This window comes from Artibeus jamaicensis, unplaced genomic scaffold (assembly GCF_021234435.1).
Source record: "Artibeus jamaicensis isolate MK-2021 breed Jamaican fruit bat unplaced genomic scaffold, CSHL_Jam_final contig_685, whole genome shotgun sequence".
Lineage (NCBI taxonomy): Eukaryota > Metazoa > Chordata > Mammalia > Chiroptera > Phyllostomidae > Artibeus > Artibeus jamaicensis.
Window position 1 is genome coordinate 19,961,891 of NW_026521924.1, and position 12,051 is coordinate 19,973,941.

At 44.7% G+C, this 12,051-nt stretch overlaps 1 protein-coding gene across 1 annotated transcript in view; it reads left to right on the top strand.

The window, feature by feature from the left end:
• CTNNBL1 (catenin beta like 1) overlaps window positions 1-12,051 on the top strand; it is a 150,775-nt gene that overhangs the window by 56,738 nt on the left and 81,986 nt on the right. Inside the window, exons 6-7 of the mRNA XM_053671149.1 lie at window positions 5,396-5,489; window positions 8,064-8,155. Coding sequence (XP_053527124.1) covers window positions 5,396-5,489; window positions 8,064-8,155 — 186 coding nt within the window. The remainder of the gene's footprint in view (window positions 1-5,395; window positions 5,490-8,063; window positions 8,156-12,051) is intronic.

A 12,051-nucleotide genomic window follows, 5' to 3' on the forward strand; every position in this document is an offset into this window, starting at 1 on the left:
GCTTGGTAGCCTGAAAAATAGACTCTTCTGAAGAATAGTAAATGCAAGCATATTTGTTTTGATGGCAATTCTCTGGCATACCTCTCTAAAAAAAGACTTGGGTTCCTTGAGAGTTGTGAGTAGATTACAGTCATTTTTCTACTTGCCAGTCCCAAAACTTGGCGCGTGCTTGGCAACTCCAGGGCTTCGCTCACCTCTGCCTCAGCTCTACATCCTGCTTCTCCGGGGCCACCTGGAGTGCTCCTGCTCCTCCTGGAAACTTAAACCGTATCCCTTGCCTTCTGAGTTTTTTCAGACTCGTCACCTCAGCAGAATTTGTGTCCCCCTAGTACTTTGTACACCCTGGCCCTTGTCACGTAGGCTTATGGACATCTGTAAGTTTGTCTTTCCTGCATTGTGGCCCCTGTCAGGAGTGGCGGCTCTGTCACTTACCAGCTGTGTGTCCTTGGGAAAGTTACCCAACCTCTCTGTACTCAGTTTCTTCTTCTGTAAAATGGGGGTAAGGGTAGTAGTGCCCATTGCACAAGGCCAAAGTGAGGAATAAATGAGGTATTTAATGTGTTTTTAGAACAGAGCCCAGCATAGTGTAAACACCCAATAAAAGTGGCCTGTTACCTTCATTGAGGTACCGTGCCTAGTATTGTCTTCCCAAAGGCACATACTGAGTACTTCGTAAACATCAGTGTCTGCACAGAGTGAAATGTTTGTGAATGTTGAGTTCAACAAATAGTTTTTTCATTTCAGCCAATATTCAAAAAACATTTTGAACAAATACTTTTAAAAAACCTTTTGAAAGTTGTGGGCCTAAATAAGACATTGGAGGATAGAGGTTTAGTTTTTTGAAAAGGATGACTGGTAAGGCAGAGTGTTAAGAACGGTTGTGAGAGCCTCGGTGGAAACGAGGAGGGAGGGTCACTCTGATGGGGAAGGGTCAGGAAGGGCTGCAGGTATTGGCCTCTGCAGGGGAGGCCCTAATGTGAGGCTGGACCGAGGGGTCACGGCCAGAGGAGGCGGAACTGTGGCTCGTCTGTGGGGCTGGTCGGGGTGGCTGGGAGCCACCATTTACTATAAAAAGTTTAATGAAGAAAGTGGCTTTGATGTGGAGAGCCAGGGACTGCTCTCCATTCCCATTCTCATTCTCAATTAACCCTTCTTAAATGTTAAACTCTGACGTCTTGTGTTGATCTGGCTTGGGCTGGCAGGCGATGCATTGTGCTGTTCAGGTTGGCAGGCTTTCAGCTGCTCTAAGGGCACTTACTATACAAATTTCCGGATCCTATCACTTTCGTCCCTTTCCACTTCCGTTAACATCCTCACCTTCATCTGTGTTTGCTCTCAAGTGAAATTCACTTGTTCATTCATTCACTGAATGTTTATCGAGTGCTCGGTGTATTCTCCATTCTAGGAACTGTGTATATGGCATTGAGCAAGACAGACAGTCTGCTTTTGTGGAGCTCCTGTTCTAGTGCAGAGAGAAACAGTAAATAAACAAGAACAGATAGTGGTTCTGAGTTACATAGAGAATTAAAATAGAGTGATGTGATGTAGAGTGACTGGGGAATCACATTGAATTAGATCAGGGGCATCAAACTCATTTTCACTGGGGGCCACCTCAGCCTTGTGGTTGCCTTCAAAGAGTGTAATTTCAACTCCTTAACAGTTAAGGAGTAGTTACATTTATACAGTCCTAAAATTATTTGAGCCCTTTGAAGGCAACTGCGCGGCTGATGTGGCCCCTGGTGAAAATGAGTTTGACACCCCTAGATTAGGTCGTCGGGAAAGGCCTGCGTTCCGAGTGACAAGGAGAAACCAGACATTCAGAATGACCAAAGGCAACATAGGACAAGTGTAAATGACCTAAGGCAGGAATGAGCTTGGCATATTTGAGGAACAGAAAAAAGGCCAGAGCTGTGAGCAGCATACAGCTGGGCCGAGTGGGGAGTGTGCAGTCAGGGCCAGGCTACTCTGGGCTTTGTAGGCCTTGGGGATGAGTTTGGGTGGGATTGCCAGCAGGAAGCGGAAGAATCGTAGGATCATAAGCAGGGGAGCAGTAACAGAGTCAGGCCTAACATTTAGAAAAGACCAGCCTTGGCAGCTGTGTAGACAGTGGACTGGGGGCAAGAGTGGAAGCTAAAATATTACAGAATGGTTGCCATAGGCATACATTTTGCATTATGACCACATTACCATATGTTGACTTAAAACTTAATTGCTTATCAGGATTCAGTGGGTGTCAGTGTGTGTGGGGTCACTGTTGTTTTTAAAATACGAAATTTCCAGTAGAAAGAGTTCTGCTGAGTAGAAAGATTCCTTACTAGGAATCTAGTAAGGAATCAGTTGAATTTTTGAGAAAGCTTATTGGCAGACTGTACAAGATAGGGAAAGATTCCTTCAAACCCTCTCATCTGTCTCTTTTTTATTTTCATTTCTCCTCTTGTAGCCTTTCTTGCTGGTCAAGTGGGAAAGGATGTCTGATCATGCCCTTGAACTTTGTCTCAGTCAGACCTGCTGGAATATTGTTTAAGAGGCCTGCTGAGTGAGAAATAACCAGTGACTTACAAGAAAACGTCAGGCTTAAACAGTCATGATTTCAAGGCCAGGGTTGCTCTGGCTTAGCAACCTCTAATGTTTTAATCCCTAATCAGGATTTGTTTTTAGTTTCAGACTTGGTCAGAGTTTCAAAAAATAGGCGCGAAGGTCATAGATTCCAAGGGGTTCGAGGGAGTAAGACAGAATGCTAATTTATGTTTCTTACTAGGCGATATCCAGAGCTAGGCATCATACAAATATTTTTCCAAGGGTTTCTGAGGTGAGTGTATTGTGACTGCTTTGACCCTCCTGCAATCAGATAAAGTTTTGTTTAACCCAGCTAAACATAAGGTTTCCTATTTTGCAAGCTAAACGAAAGCTGTGTGTTTTTCCTCTGGCCAGATACCCGTTATCCATAACCACTCAGTCCTGGGATTTGAATGTGCTGCCTGCTGCCACCGTGTCCACTGTCCGGAGAGCAGAGATGGGAAACATGACTAGGGATCAAGGGAAGGGGGAGACTCACGTGGGCGTGGCAGCGATGAGCCCGGTGAAGCAGTCGGCAGGACTGGGAAGCACTGCGATACTCATCGGAGTCGCGGTGTCTGTGGCTTCAGGGTTTGGGGGGATCATACGTCAGCCAGGGTGATTTACAGGAAAACAGACCAACATGGTTCATATTTTCCCCCTAGATGTTTTTCTGTTTTCTTTCGCATACCCAAATTGTCCAATTAATTAAGGAAAACATTGCAGTGGATTTCTTTGGTGAAGCTTTTGCTAGCCATGAGATTTGAGAGCGAACTTGCCTTCTCCACATAAGAGGGTAAAATAGCTCTTGTATTTATGGGTGCTCTCAATTTTGGCATCAGTATCCCCTCAAATATGCAGCTGGTGTTTTAATTGTTCCTCATACCAGGGGATAAAGGAGAGCCTAGGAAAATGTCGACTTCATTTGTGACCGGGCATTACAAATTAGTCAGTAATCACAGTGCTTCCCTTAAGTCTCCCTGAGAAAGAGGGAAGAGGCCTCGTTTCCAGATCCCTCTCTTGCCCTTCCTTCATCCTCAGGCTCAGTTTGAGTTGGGTCTGTAGAGCACCTGACGCACGAGTGCCTGGCAGTGTCGGTTGGATGAGATCACTTCCTTCTCCTTTCTCCTCTTTTCCCCTCACCAAAGTGATAGGATGTGAAGGGGAAAAATAGGCTCCCAGAGATGGTCACTTCTGCCACGAGCTTTGAGACTTTGGCTAAGCTGATTGGACCTTTGTTTTCTCACCTGTAGAAGCTGTGAGGATTATATGAAAGTAAATGGGGAAATATAGATGCATATATAAGGATCTGATTACATAAAGTAAGTGTTTTCTCAAATAAATTCAGCAAAAGTTACTGAGCATCTGCTGTGGACAGCATTGCTCTAGACTTTGGAGAGCACACCAGGGTGCATGAGGATGTGGTGCCTGCCTCCCAAGAACTGGAGTTTTCCTTAGTCTGTAGGAGGCATGAGCAGTGAATAACCAGGTAGAAGAATGCTTAGAGGGTTGGAGTCTCTCTCCTTAATTTTTGAACCAGACCCAGGGCAAGGCATGCCCCACATTTTCATTTAATCTTTGCAACTTTTTTATTAACTTATTTTTATTTTCTAAGTTGAGGAAACTGAGGCAGTAAGCGAGGGTACATGGCAAGTACACAGGGGATCTTATCTTCCCAAACTGGTTTACTTACTAAGGCGATTTGCTTATTACTTGGAGATTTATGACCAGACAGATAATCACTTCTTGATTATTAGGTGTTTCCTTAGTTGCCTTCCTTATTTGGCCTCAGGATTACCTGGGGGGCTGTCTCTTCGAGACCACAGATTGTGCCATAAGGTATTACGAAGTAGGAGTAGCATCGTTTCTCCTAAGAAGGGAACTTGGTCCTACTTTTGCTCCCACTGCTCAGTAGCAGTGTGGTCTTGGCTGAGTTACCCATCTCTTGAATATCAGTTGTATGATGTGGCTATTGAAAGTTTCCTTGAAGTATTGTGTGAGTCAAATTTAACGAGAGAAATGTGACTTCTTTTTACATAATATAAATATAAGGCAGTTTATTATGTTAACGTTCTTTTCAAGAAGGAATTAGAAATTCATCAGAGGTAATAGTGTTGTATGAGCTTAGCATGGAAAATTAGGAATGTTTTGCGTTTAGTCCTAAATTTCAAGGCTGGTGTAGAGTATGGCTAGTAAATTTACCAACGAAACTTGTCTCGGTCCTGTGGTTTAGAAGCATGCTTTGGACTTGAATGAACTATTGACCTGGCATTAGATGGCATTCTTATAAGGTGCTTAAATACCACAGAAAAGTAGGAAGAACACTAAACTTGATATCAGAAGGCCTAGGTTCAAATGTACTAGCATGGTCATTTACTTGCTTTGTAACTTTGCATTATACTTTGTCTCCATAGCTTCACAGTCTTTCTTTAAAAAGATTTTATTTACTTTTAGAGGGGAAGGGAGGGAGAAAGGGAGAGAAACATCAGTGTGTGATTGCCTCTTGCATGCCCCACCGTGGGGACCTGACCCGTGACGCTGACTGGGAATCAATCCAGTGACCCCTTGCTTCGCAGGCTGGCACTCAGTCCATTGAGTCACGCCATCCAGGGCTTAAGCTTCAGTCTTAAGTCAGGAATAATCCTGCCTGCCCTTTCCTTGCCTCAGAGTCATTTCAAGGCTCAAAAGATAGTGGGAATCGTAGAGCATGTGCTAAACCAGAGGTGGCTCATTATTTACTTTTCTCCTTCAGTAGAGAAGTGAGTATAAGAACAGGAGCATTTTGGGGACTATTTTATGATCTGTATCCCTCTCTCCTTTTGCTTCCCTGTGTCTGAAGGTGGACGGGCAAGTGGTTGCCCTGCTCGTGCAGAATCTAGAGCGCCTGGATGAGTCTGTGAAAGAAGAGGCGGACGGCGTGCACAACACTCTGGGTGAGGGCACGGGCGGTCGGTCCCCGGTTCCCCGAGTGTCTCTGTGTCAGTCTGGGGGCTTGGTGCTCATTTCCCTTCCTCCTTCATAATAGAGTCAAGAGTGGTAGGGTTTTCTTTCCTTTTGCTCCCAAACTGCCTTTTCGGAAATGAAGACTCTTGTGTAAATTTCATACAACTGCAGCTTTGGGTTGGTGTGAAGGTAATAAAACAGAAATTCACTTTCCTGGACAAAATCGCCGGCTCCTTTTTAGTGGGACTTTGCCTCCAAAAGTTAAGATGAAGTTTCAGTAGAGTGAATTTCTTCTTTTTGCTTTGGGAACTGTATATTTTACAATTTTTAAATCTCGTTATATTGTTTTTTCCTCACATTTCCATTCACTGAAATCACCAACTTCTGAACAAGTGTGTATCTTTATAGGGCATTTTATTTGAAAAAGAGTTGTTTTCCTCGTCTTGTGTGTAGTTTGCCATGCAGACTCGGAGCTGAAATACTGCCGTTAGCCCAGCCGCCCTGCGTCACGTGCCCACTCACATGAATTCCTCTGCAGCGTTTTCCCTGCCATACTCACTGTTCGCATCTCCCCAGTCTTTCCCCTGTAAAGTTGCCAGGCCAATAGCCTATTTAGAATAGTGCTTTTGGGTAGTCCTCCTTATCACTGGCCACTGTCATCTAAACCCGAAAGTGACAGATCTGTGAGCAGAGCTTGAGAAATGAACAAGGCCCAGCAAAATCGGAAAGTTTGATGAGATTAGATTTTCTTTCAGCTCTTTTGTGTCTGGCTCAGATTTCTGTTGTAGTTTTATGCTCTATTCCACTAAGATTGTCATACAGAAGGAGGAAGACACAGCACCTAGGGAGTGAGAGGAGAGAGAGCAGAGTCATCTGTAATTTGGGGGCTGGCCCTGGTCTAGAGCCAGAACTTGGCATTGCCATCTGTTAGCCTAACCCTGAATTTTGCTGAATGGAAAGCTTATCAGAAGTGTTAACTGACTGTTAATTAAAAGGGCCTGATGTAATGGAAAAAACACCAGTGTGGAGGTCTGAAGAAATCTGTCTAGTTTCAGCTTGGTCACCTACCAGCAGCTCAGCAAGGTCAGCCCTCCCTCCCTTAATGAGCCCCTGATGTTTGTCAGGCACTGCGCTGGGCACTGGGGAAGATTACAAATGAAGTAGGCGTCGTTCTGCTTCTTCGGAGGCTGGCTGATGGGAAGTCTTGAATGGAAGGGAAAGATAACACAGGGGACAAATGGCGTGAGAGGAGTTAGTGGAGAACACTGTGGAAGTGAAGAGGAAGGGGCTCCGAGTTGCTGTGTAGGAGCGACTGGGGCCGAGTGAAGACAGGTGCATTCTGGCAGAGAAATGTGAGAAGGACTTTCAGGCAGGGATGCGGCGTTTGCAAGGCCGTGAAGGGGCCTGAGCTTCAGGGAAAGTGTAGAAATGTAGCCGTGGGAGGTGGGGCCAGAGGAGTAATTTTGTCCAGGTTACAGGAGACCTTGTAAACCATGGTAAAATGTTTGGATTTTATTCTAGGGGCAACAAGGAGCCATCTAAAGTGTAAGCAGAAGAATAAGAATAAGTTTATTTAAATGCATGAGTTGATTTTCTTAGAAAATGTGAGAAAGTAATTTAAGGTGTTGGAATGATCTTCTGGGGGTGGGTCTTGTTGCCAACCTGCTCCCAGGGCTTTTGTCTTCCACTCCCCCAAGGGGCTCCCTGGCTGTGCTGTAACTTGCCCTTGGAAGACTGACATGGGCGAAGGAGCGAGGGAAAAAGTACTAGCGGTGGCAGTTTCTTCAGCCCTTTCTCCTTCTGGGCGTGGTGCTTAGAGAGCACGGGACTCTGCCTGTTTTACAACAACTTACCCTGGGCTGCGGAGCGGAAGGGGCCCTGAACGAGATGAAAGCATTGGGCGTGACCTTTTTTTAATGTCCTCCTTTTCGGTGTCATAGTTATGAGATGATTTTCTTGCCCACCCCCCTCGGTTTTTAACTTCTCTGTTAAGCAACAATTTGGCTGTTGTAGGAGACAGTGGGACCAGTCTGAGTACCTGGCTGTGACCTCTGCCGGCATGGCCTTTCCCCTCTTTGCACATTATTTTGTTCAATTAAGGTCATGCTTGGTCCCCCTGCAGTCCAGACGAAGGGAACTGGAAATGGATGAACCAGGGAAGGAAGAGACTCTGAATTCACCATCCCCCGGCTTTTTCCCCCGTACGTTTCATCGAGGCTTTGGTCTAGCCCCCTGTCTCCTTAGCCGTGGGTCTCTGGGGCTCTAGTGCGGTGAGGACTAAGTGGGTCTTCTCAGAGATCCCCGTCCTTCCGTGTGAGCACAGGAGCTCTAGCACCCCTGTTGTGAACTCCATCATTTTCAGTTATAAGTTTTGCTTGTAATATAACTTGAAGGAATAAACTCCGTAACATCTCCCTGGTTAATCTAAAACTGACAACACAGCATCTGGCTGGGAGGCAAAGAGGGAAGTGGGAAGAGGAATAAGATGCCTGTCATGGGAAGCAGGCATGGTTCAGGGGGCCCAGAGTCGCCTTCCCAAGTGACCGGTGTCTGTCTCCCTTCAGCTATTGTAGAAAACATGGCTGAGTTCCGGCCGGAGATGTGCACGGAGGCTGCCCAGCAGGGGCTTCTGCAGTGGCTGCTGAAGAGGCTGAAGGTAGGCTGGGCTTTGAGAGGCAGCTCAGGCCTTGCTCTGGGCCCGGCTCATTGTCCCTGGGCTGCAGGATCTAGTTCGGGAATTTTTTGCTATTTCTTGCCTCATTCTTTGTTTTTCTCTTTTGTTTGTTTTGTTTTAAAAGGAGACAGTTTAAAAATAGACTTTAATACCTCTGAAAATAATACAAACATGCTGTAAATATAAACAAATTCATGTGATACAGAAGGTATAAAACTGAAAGTTTCCCTCTGCTGAATGCTTCTAGTACCACCTCCCAGAGGCAGCCACTGTTAACAAACAGTATTTTATCTATCCTTCCAGAATTTCTTTGTGTGAATATAGGGGTGTGTGTGTGTGTGTTTCACAAAGAGAAACACACAGTGATTTTTAAAGCCCGTTAACCTGGCCTCTCTGACCCTTCCACTTCTCAGTTTTGAAAATTGGCCTTACTACCTTCCAGACATCTCTTGACCTACCCCTGCTCAGCAGAGGTCAAAGTTATTTTGACTTCTGTATCTGTATTTGCTCCTGCCCCCCTTCCACCAGTAATGACTCCTGTCTTTCCCATATATTTTTAGATTACACACACTGTTCATTAACCAGCTTAAATCCCTAGTCTTTCATGTAGCCTCCATCATTTTTAGACCTGAAAGGAAATATTTAAGTTCTGTTGCAGATTTTTAAAAATTAGAAGTCGAGACCTATAGCGATTAAGTGCCTTGCCCAAGTTCACACAGCCAGGTGGACGTAGAGCTCGAATTACAGCCCAGGCCTCCAGGCTCCTTCACGCACTGACTCTACCGCGCTGCTCTGCCTCCAGCCCACGCTGCCATTTTTCTTTCCTCAACATCAGCCATTTCCTTCCTTCCCGCTGGTTCTCTTCTGGGAGTCAGCGGATCTGGGTTCTCACAGTTGCGTGCCCATAACTGTGATACGTACCTTCACAGAGCACCTTTTCTGCATCACCTGGAAGACTTTCATTGTATTATATGTGCTCCTTGTCCTGCTCCAAATTTCCTTGAACCCCTTAAGAGCAAGGACTCTATTGTATTTGCATCTCCTCCCAATGGTTCCCGGCAGCCTGTTGGAAATGCATTCTTGAAATCCACCCCACCGGGCCCACTGAATCTGTTCAGCTTGGGGTGGAGCTTGTGATCTGTGTTTTAATATGCGGGTGATTCTGATACATGCTGATGTCTCAGAACTACTGTCCTAGCTTAGTTATGTTTATATTGCTTGGTAAAAACCTTGGTATTTAACTGATCATCCCATATGTATTTAGTGGTCCTCAAATGATGAAGTGCAGAGCACATTGGCTAGTCTCCTTTTTGTATTGGTCGCCTAGCAGTATATAGAGATACTCATGGACTTCTTCATCCACTAAGTGAAATCTCACTAATTTGTGCTAACGAGGATGAAATCCATTGCAGATGATTGCATTAATGGTTTGGCAAGTAAGCAAATAACAGTAGTGTGAAAGATGCTGCAGCACAGTTTATTTTTTAATAGGGAATACAAACTTAGCAGGATATTATGTTCTATCTAAAGTAACACCAAAACCCAAAAGTTTTTTCTTTTCTGAAGAAACGAAATGAAGATTCCTCTTTGTTTCCCCATTAAATCAATGCTTCAAAAACAGTTGCAGCATTCAGCTTATGAGCCAATGAACTCAGCATTGGCTACATTATACTACACTTACAACTGGTTATGCTGAGTTCTTAGCTTCTGGACCAGGAGCTGGGATGTTGCAGGGCACAGCCTGCTTTGACAGTTGAACAGGGCTCTGGATGTGTCTGAACCTGCCCCATGCATTGCAAGTAGCAGAGGTGAGCTGCGGAAATAACCCGAAGCTTCTGGCTGCGGGTGGTCGCATAATTGTTTTGTACTTTCCAAAAAAGCAGCAGCTTTCAAAAAGGTGAAGTTTAATTTTATTCAAAGCTAGTACATGCTGAGTACAAACCTATGTTTGACTCTGTAATTACTCTGACAGCTGAAAGATTTAGGATCACCAGGCTCCTGGATAGACAAGAGCCCCAGAAGGTCCAAGTCCCATTGGTTTCCTCTGCCACAGCCAAGAGACCATACCTGCTAAATGAATGAATGCTCCTTCCTTCTAGTGTTGACCAAGTGTCCTTGTAATGTGGTATTTTCGTCTTTTGCAAGCTTGGAGGCTGTCATTTCTAGCTGGTGACTTTTGTCTTTGGCTAGACACGAAAGATTATTCTCCTTTTTTCCTCACCTAGCCCATAGTTTCTTTCTTTTCCACCAGATTAAAATATTTGGTTGTCATTTTCATCACCATCACTAAGCTTTCCCCACCCAGTGTGCGTGTCATTTATTGGCTGTTTATTATGTGCAAAGTGGTATCCTCGGTGCTGCACGTGCATTATTTCTGATTCTCACAACCACCCTCCAAATGAGCGCTACAGTCCCCCGTTTGCAGATGAGGGATGAATCCGGGACAGCGGGACATACTTGCCCAGCCCCACAGGACGTGGTGGGGGGGGCCAGTAACAGCTGGGCCTGGCTGTCGTTAAAGCCTCTGCCTCTGCCTGGCCTTTTCCAAACTGACCCCTTTCCCAGGGTCTGAAGTTTGTAGGGTTCAGTATTAGGGGATTGTAGGGCCTAATCATGTTGACGTTCTGATTAGATTATTCCTTTATAGGAATAAAGTTTTTCAATCAAAGAACCTATATTTTAAGAAAAAAGGAATGAAATTATGATTTTGATTTTTTGCTCTGAATTTAGTTAGAGAAAATCAGAAACACCTTGAAGTGTCTGTCACAGAACAAAAGCTGTAGATTTTCTTGGGCAGGGGAGTGGTGGGGGGTCAGGAATTCTCAACAGAGGGAAACTCAGCTCTCAAATTCCTGTTAAGTATGAGAGGGGACCCAGAAAACCCCAGAATTTCTTAAAAATTGTGTATTTAATCTTACATGTTTAAACTTCAGTCAGCTTCAAAGTACTCTCCATTTGATGCAGTACGCCTATTGAGATGTTTTTCCACTGCTCAAAACAGTTTTTGAAACTTGTCGATTTTGATGCCTCTTTGTGCTTCTGTTTTTTTGTTTCACCTCTTCCATATGGGTAAACTAGTTCCCTTTGAGGGCTTTTTTCATCCTGGGAAACAGAGAAACAGAAAAAAATCACTTGGGGCAAGATTGGGTGAATAGGGAGGGTGGGGCATGGGGGTCACGCTGGTTTTTTTTTTTTGTCAAAAACTGCTGAACGCTTAGCGTGGGGTGGGCACAAACACTTGTAAATCACCCATCATGAAACGGGCAAACGTGTTGAAGGCGGCATAAAAAAAAATTCACTGAAGCCAATCACAGCCTCTCAGGACAACACCAGCTGGTACACTGATGGGTTCCTAGAACACTTACTGGGGGGGGAGGGAGACTGCACTGTAGGGGGCCCACCCTCCAGAAGATAATTCTGTTTCATTTGGGGGGGTTCCCTGTCCTATACACTAGTGTATTAATCCAGCCATCACAGGAGGAAATCATCATTTACTTTCACTTAACATAAGAGAAATTGAGTTAGAGAGGCAGAGTAATTGGGCCAAGATGAAATGGTGGGTAACCACAGAGCTGAGATTCTAATCTGGATATTTGTGATTCCAGTCATCAGAAACACTTTTAGTACCTGCTGTGTGTTAAATACTTTACTTTTCATATTATCTTATTTAATGCTCATCATAGCTCCAAAAAGATGTTATTATTTCCGTTTTACATATAAGGCAACTTGGGACCAAGAACTGTCCCATGGGTCATAGATGCCCATTCTCAGTTCATGGTGCCGTTAGTCCCAGAGTTTTGTTTTTAGAGCATCCTTGTGTTAGAAAGGACATAACAGTTCCATTCATTAAGTAGCTAGGTTCAGACAGTTTAACACAT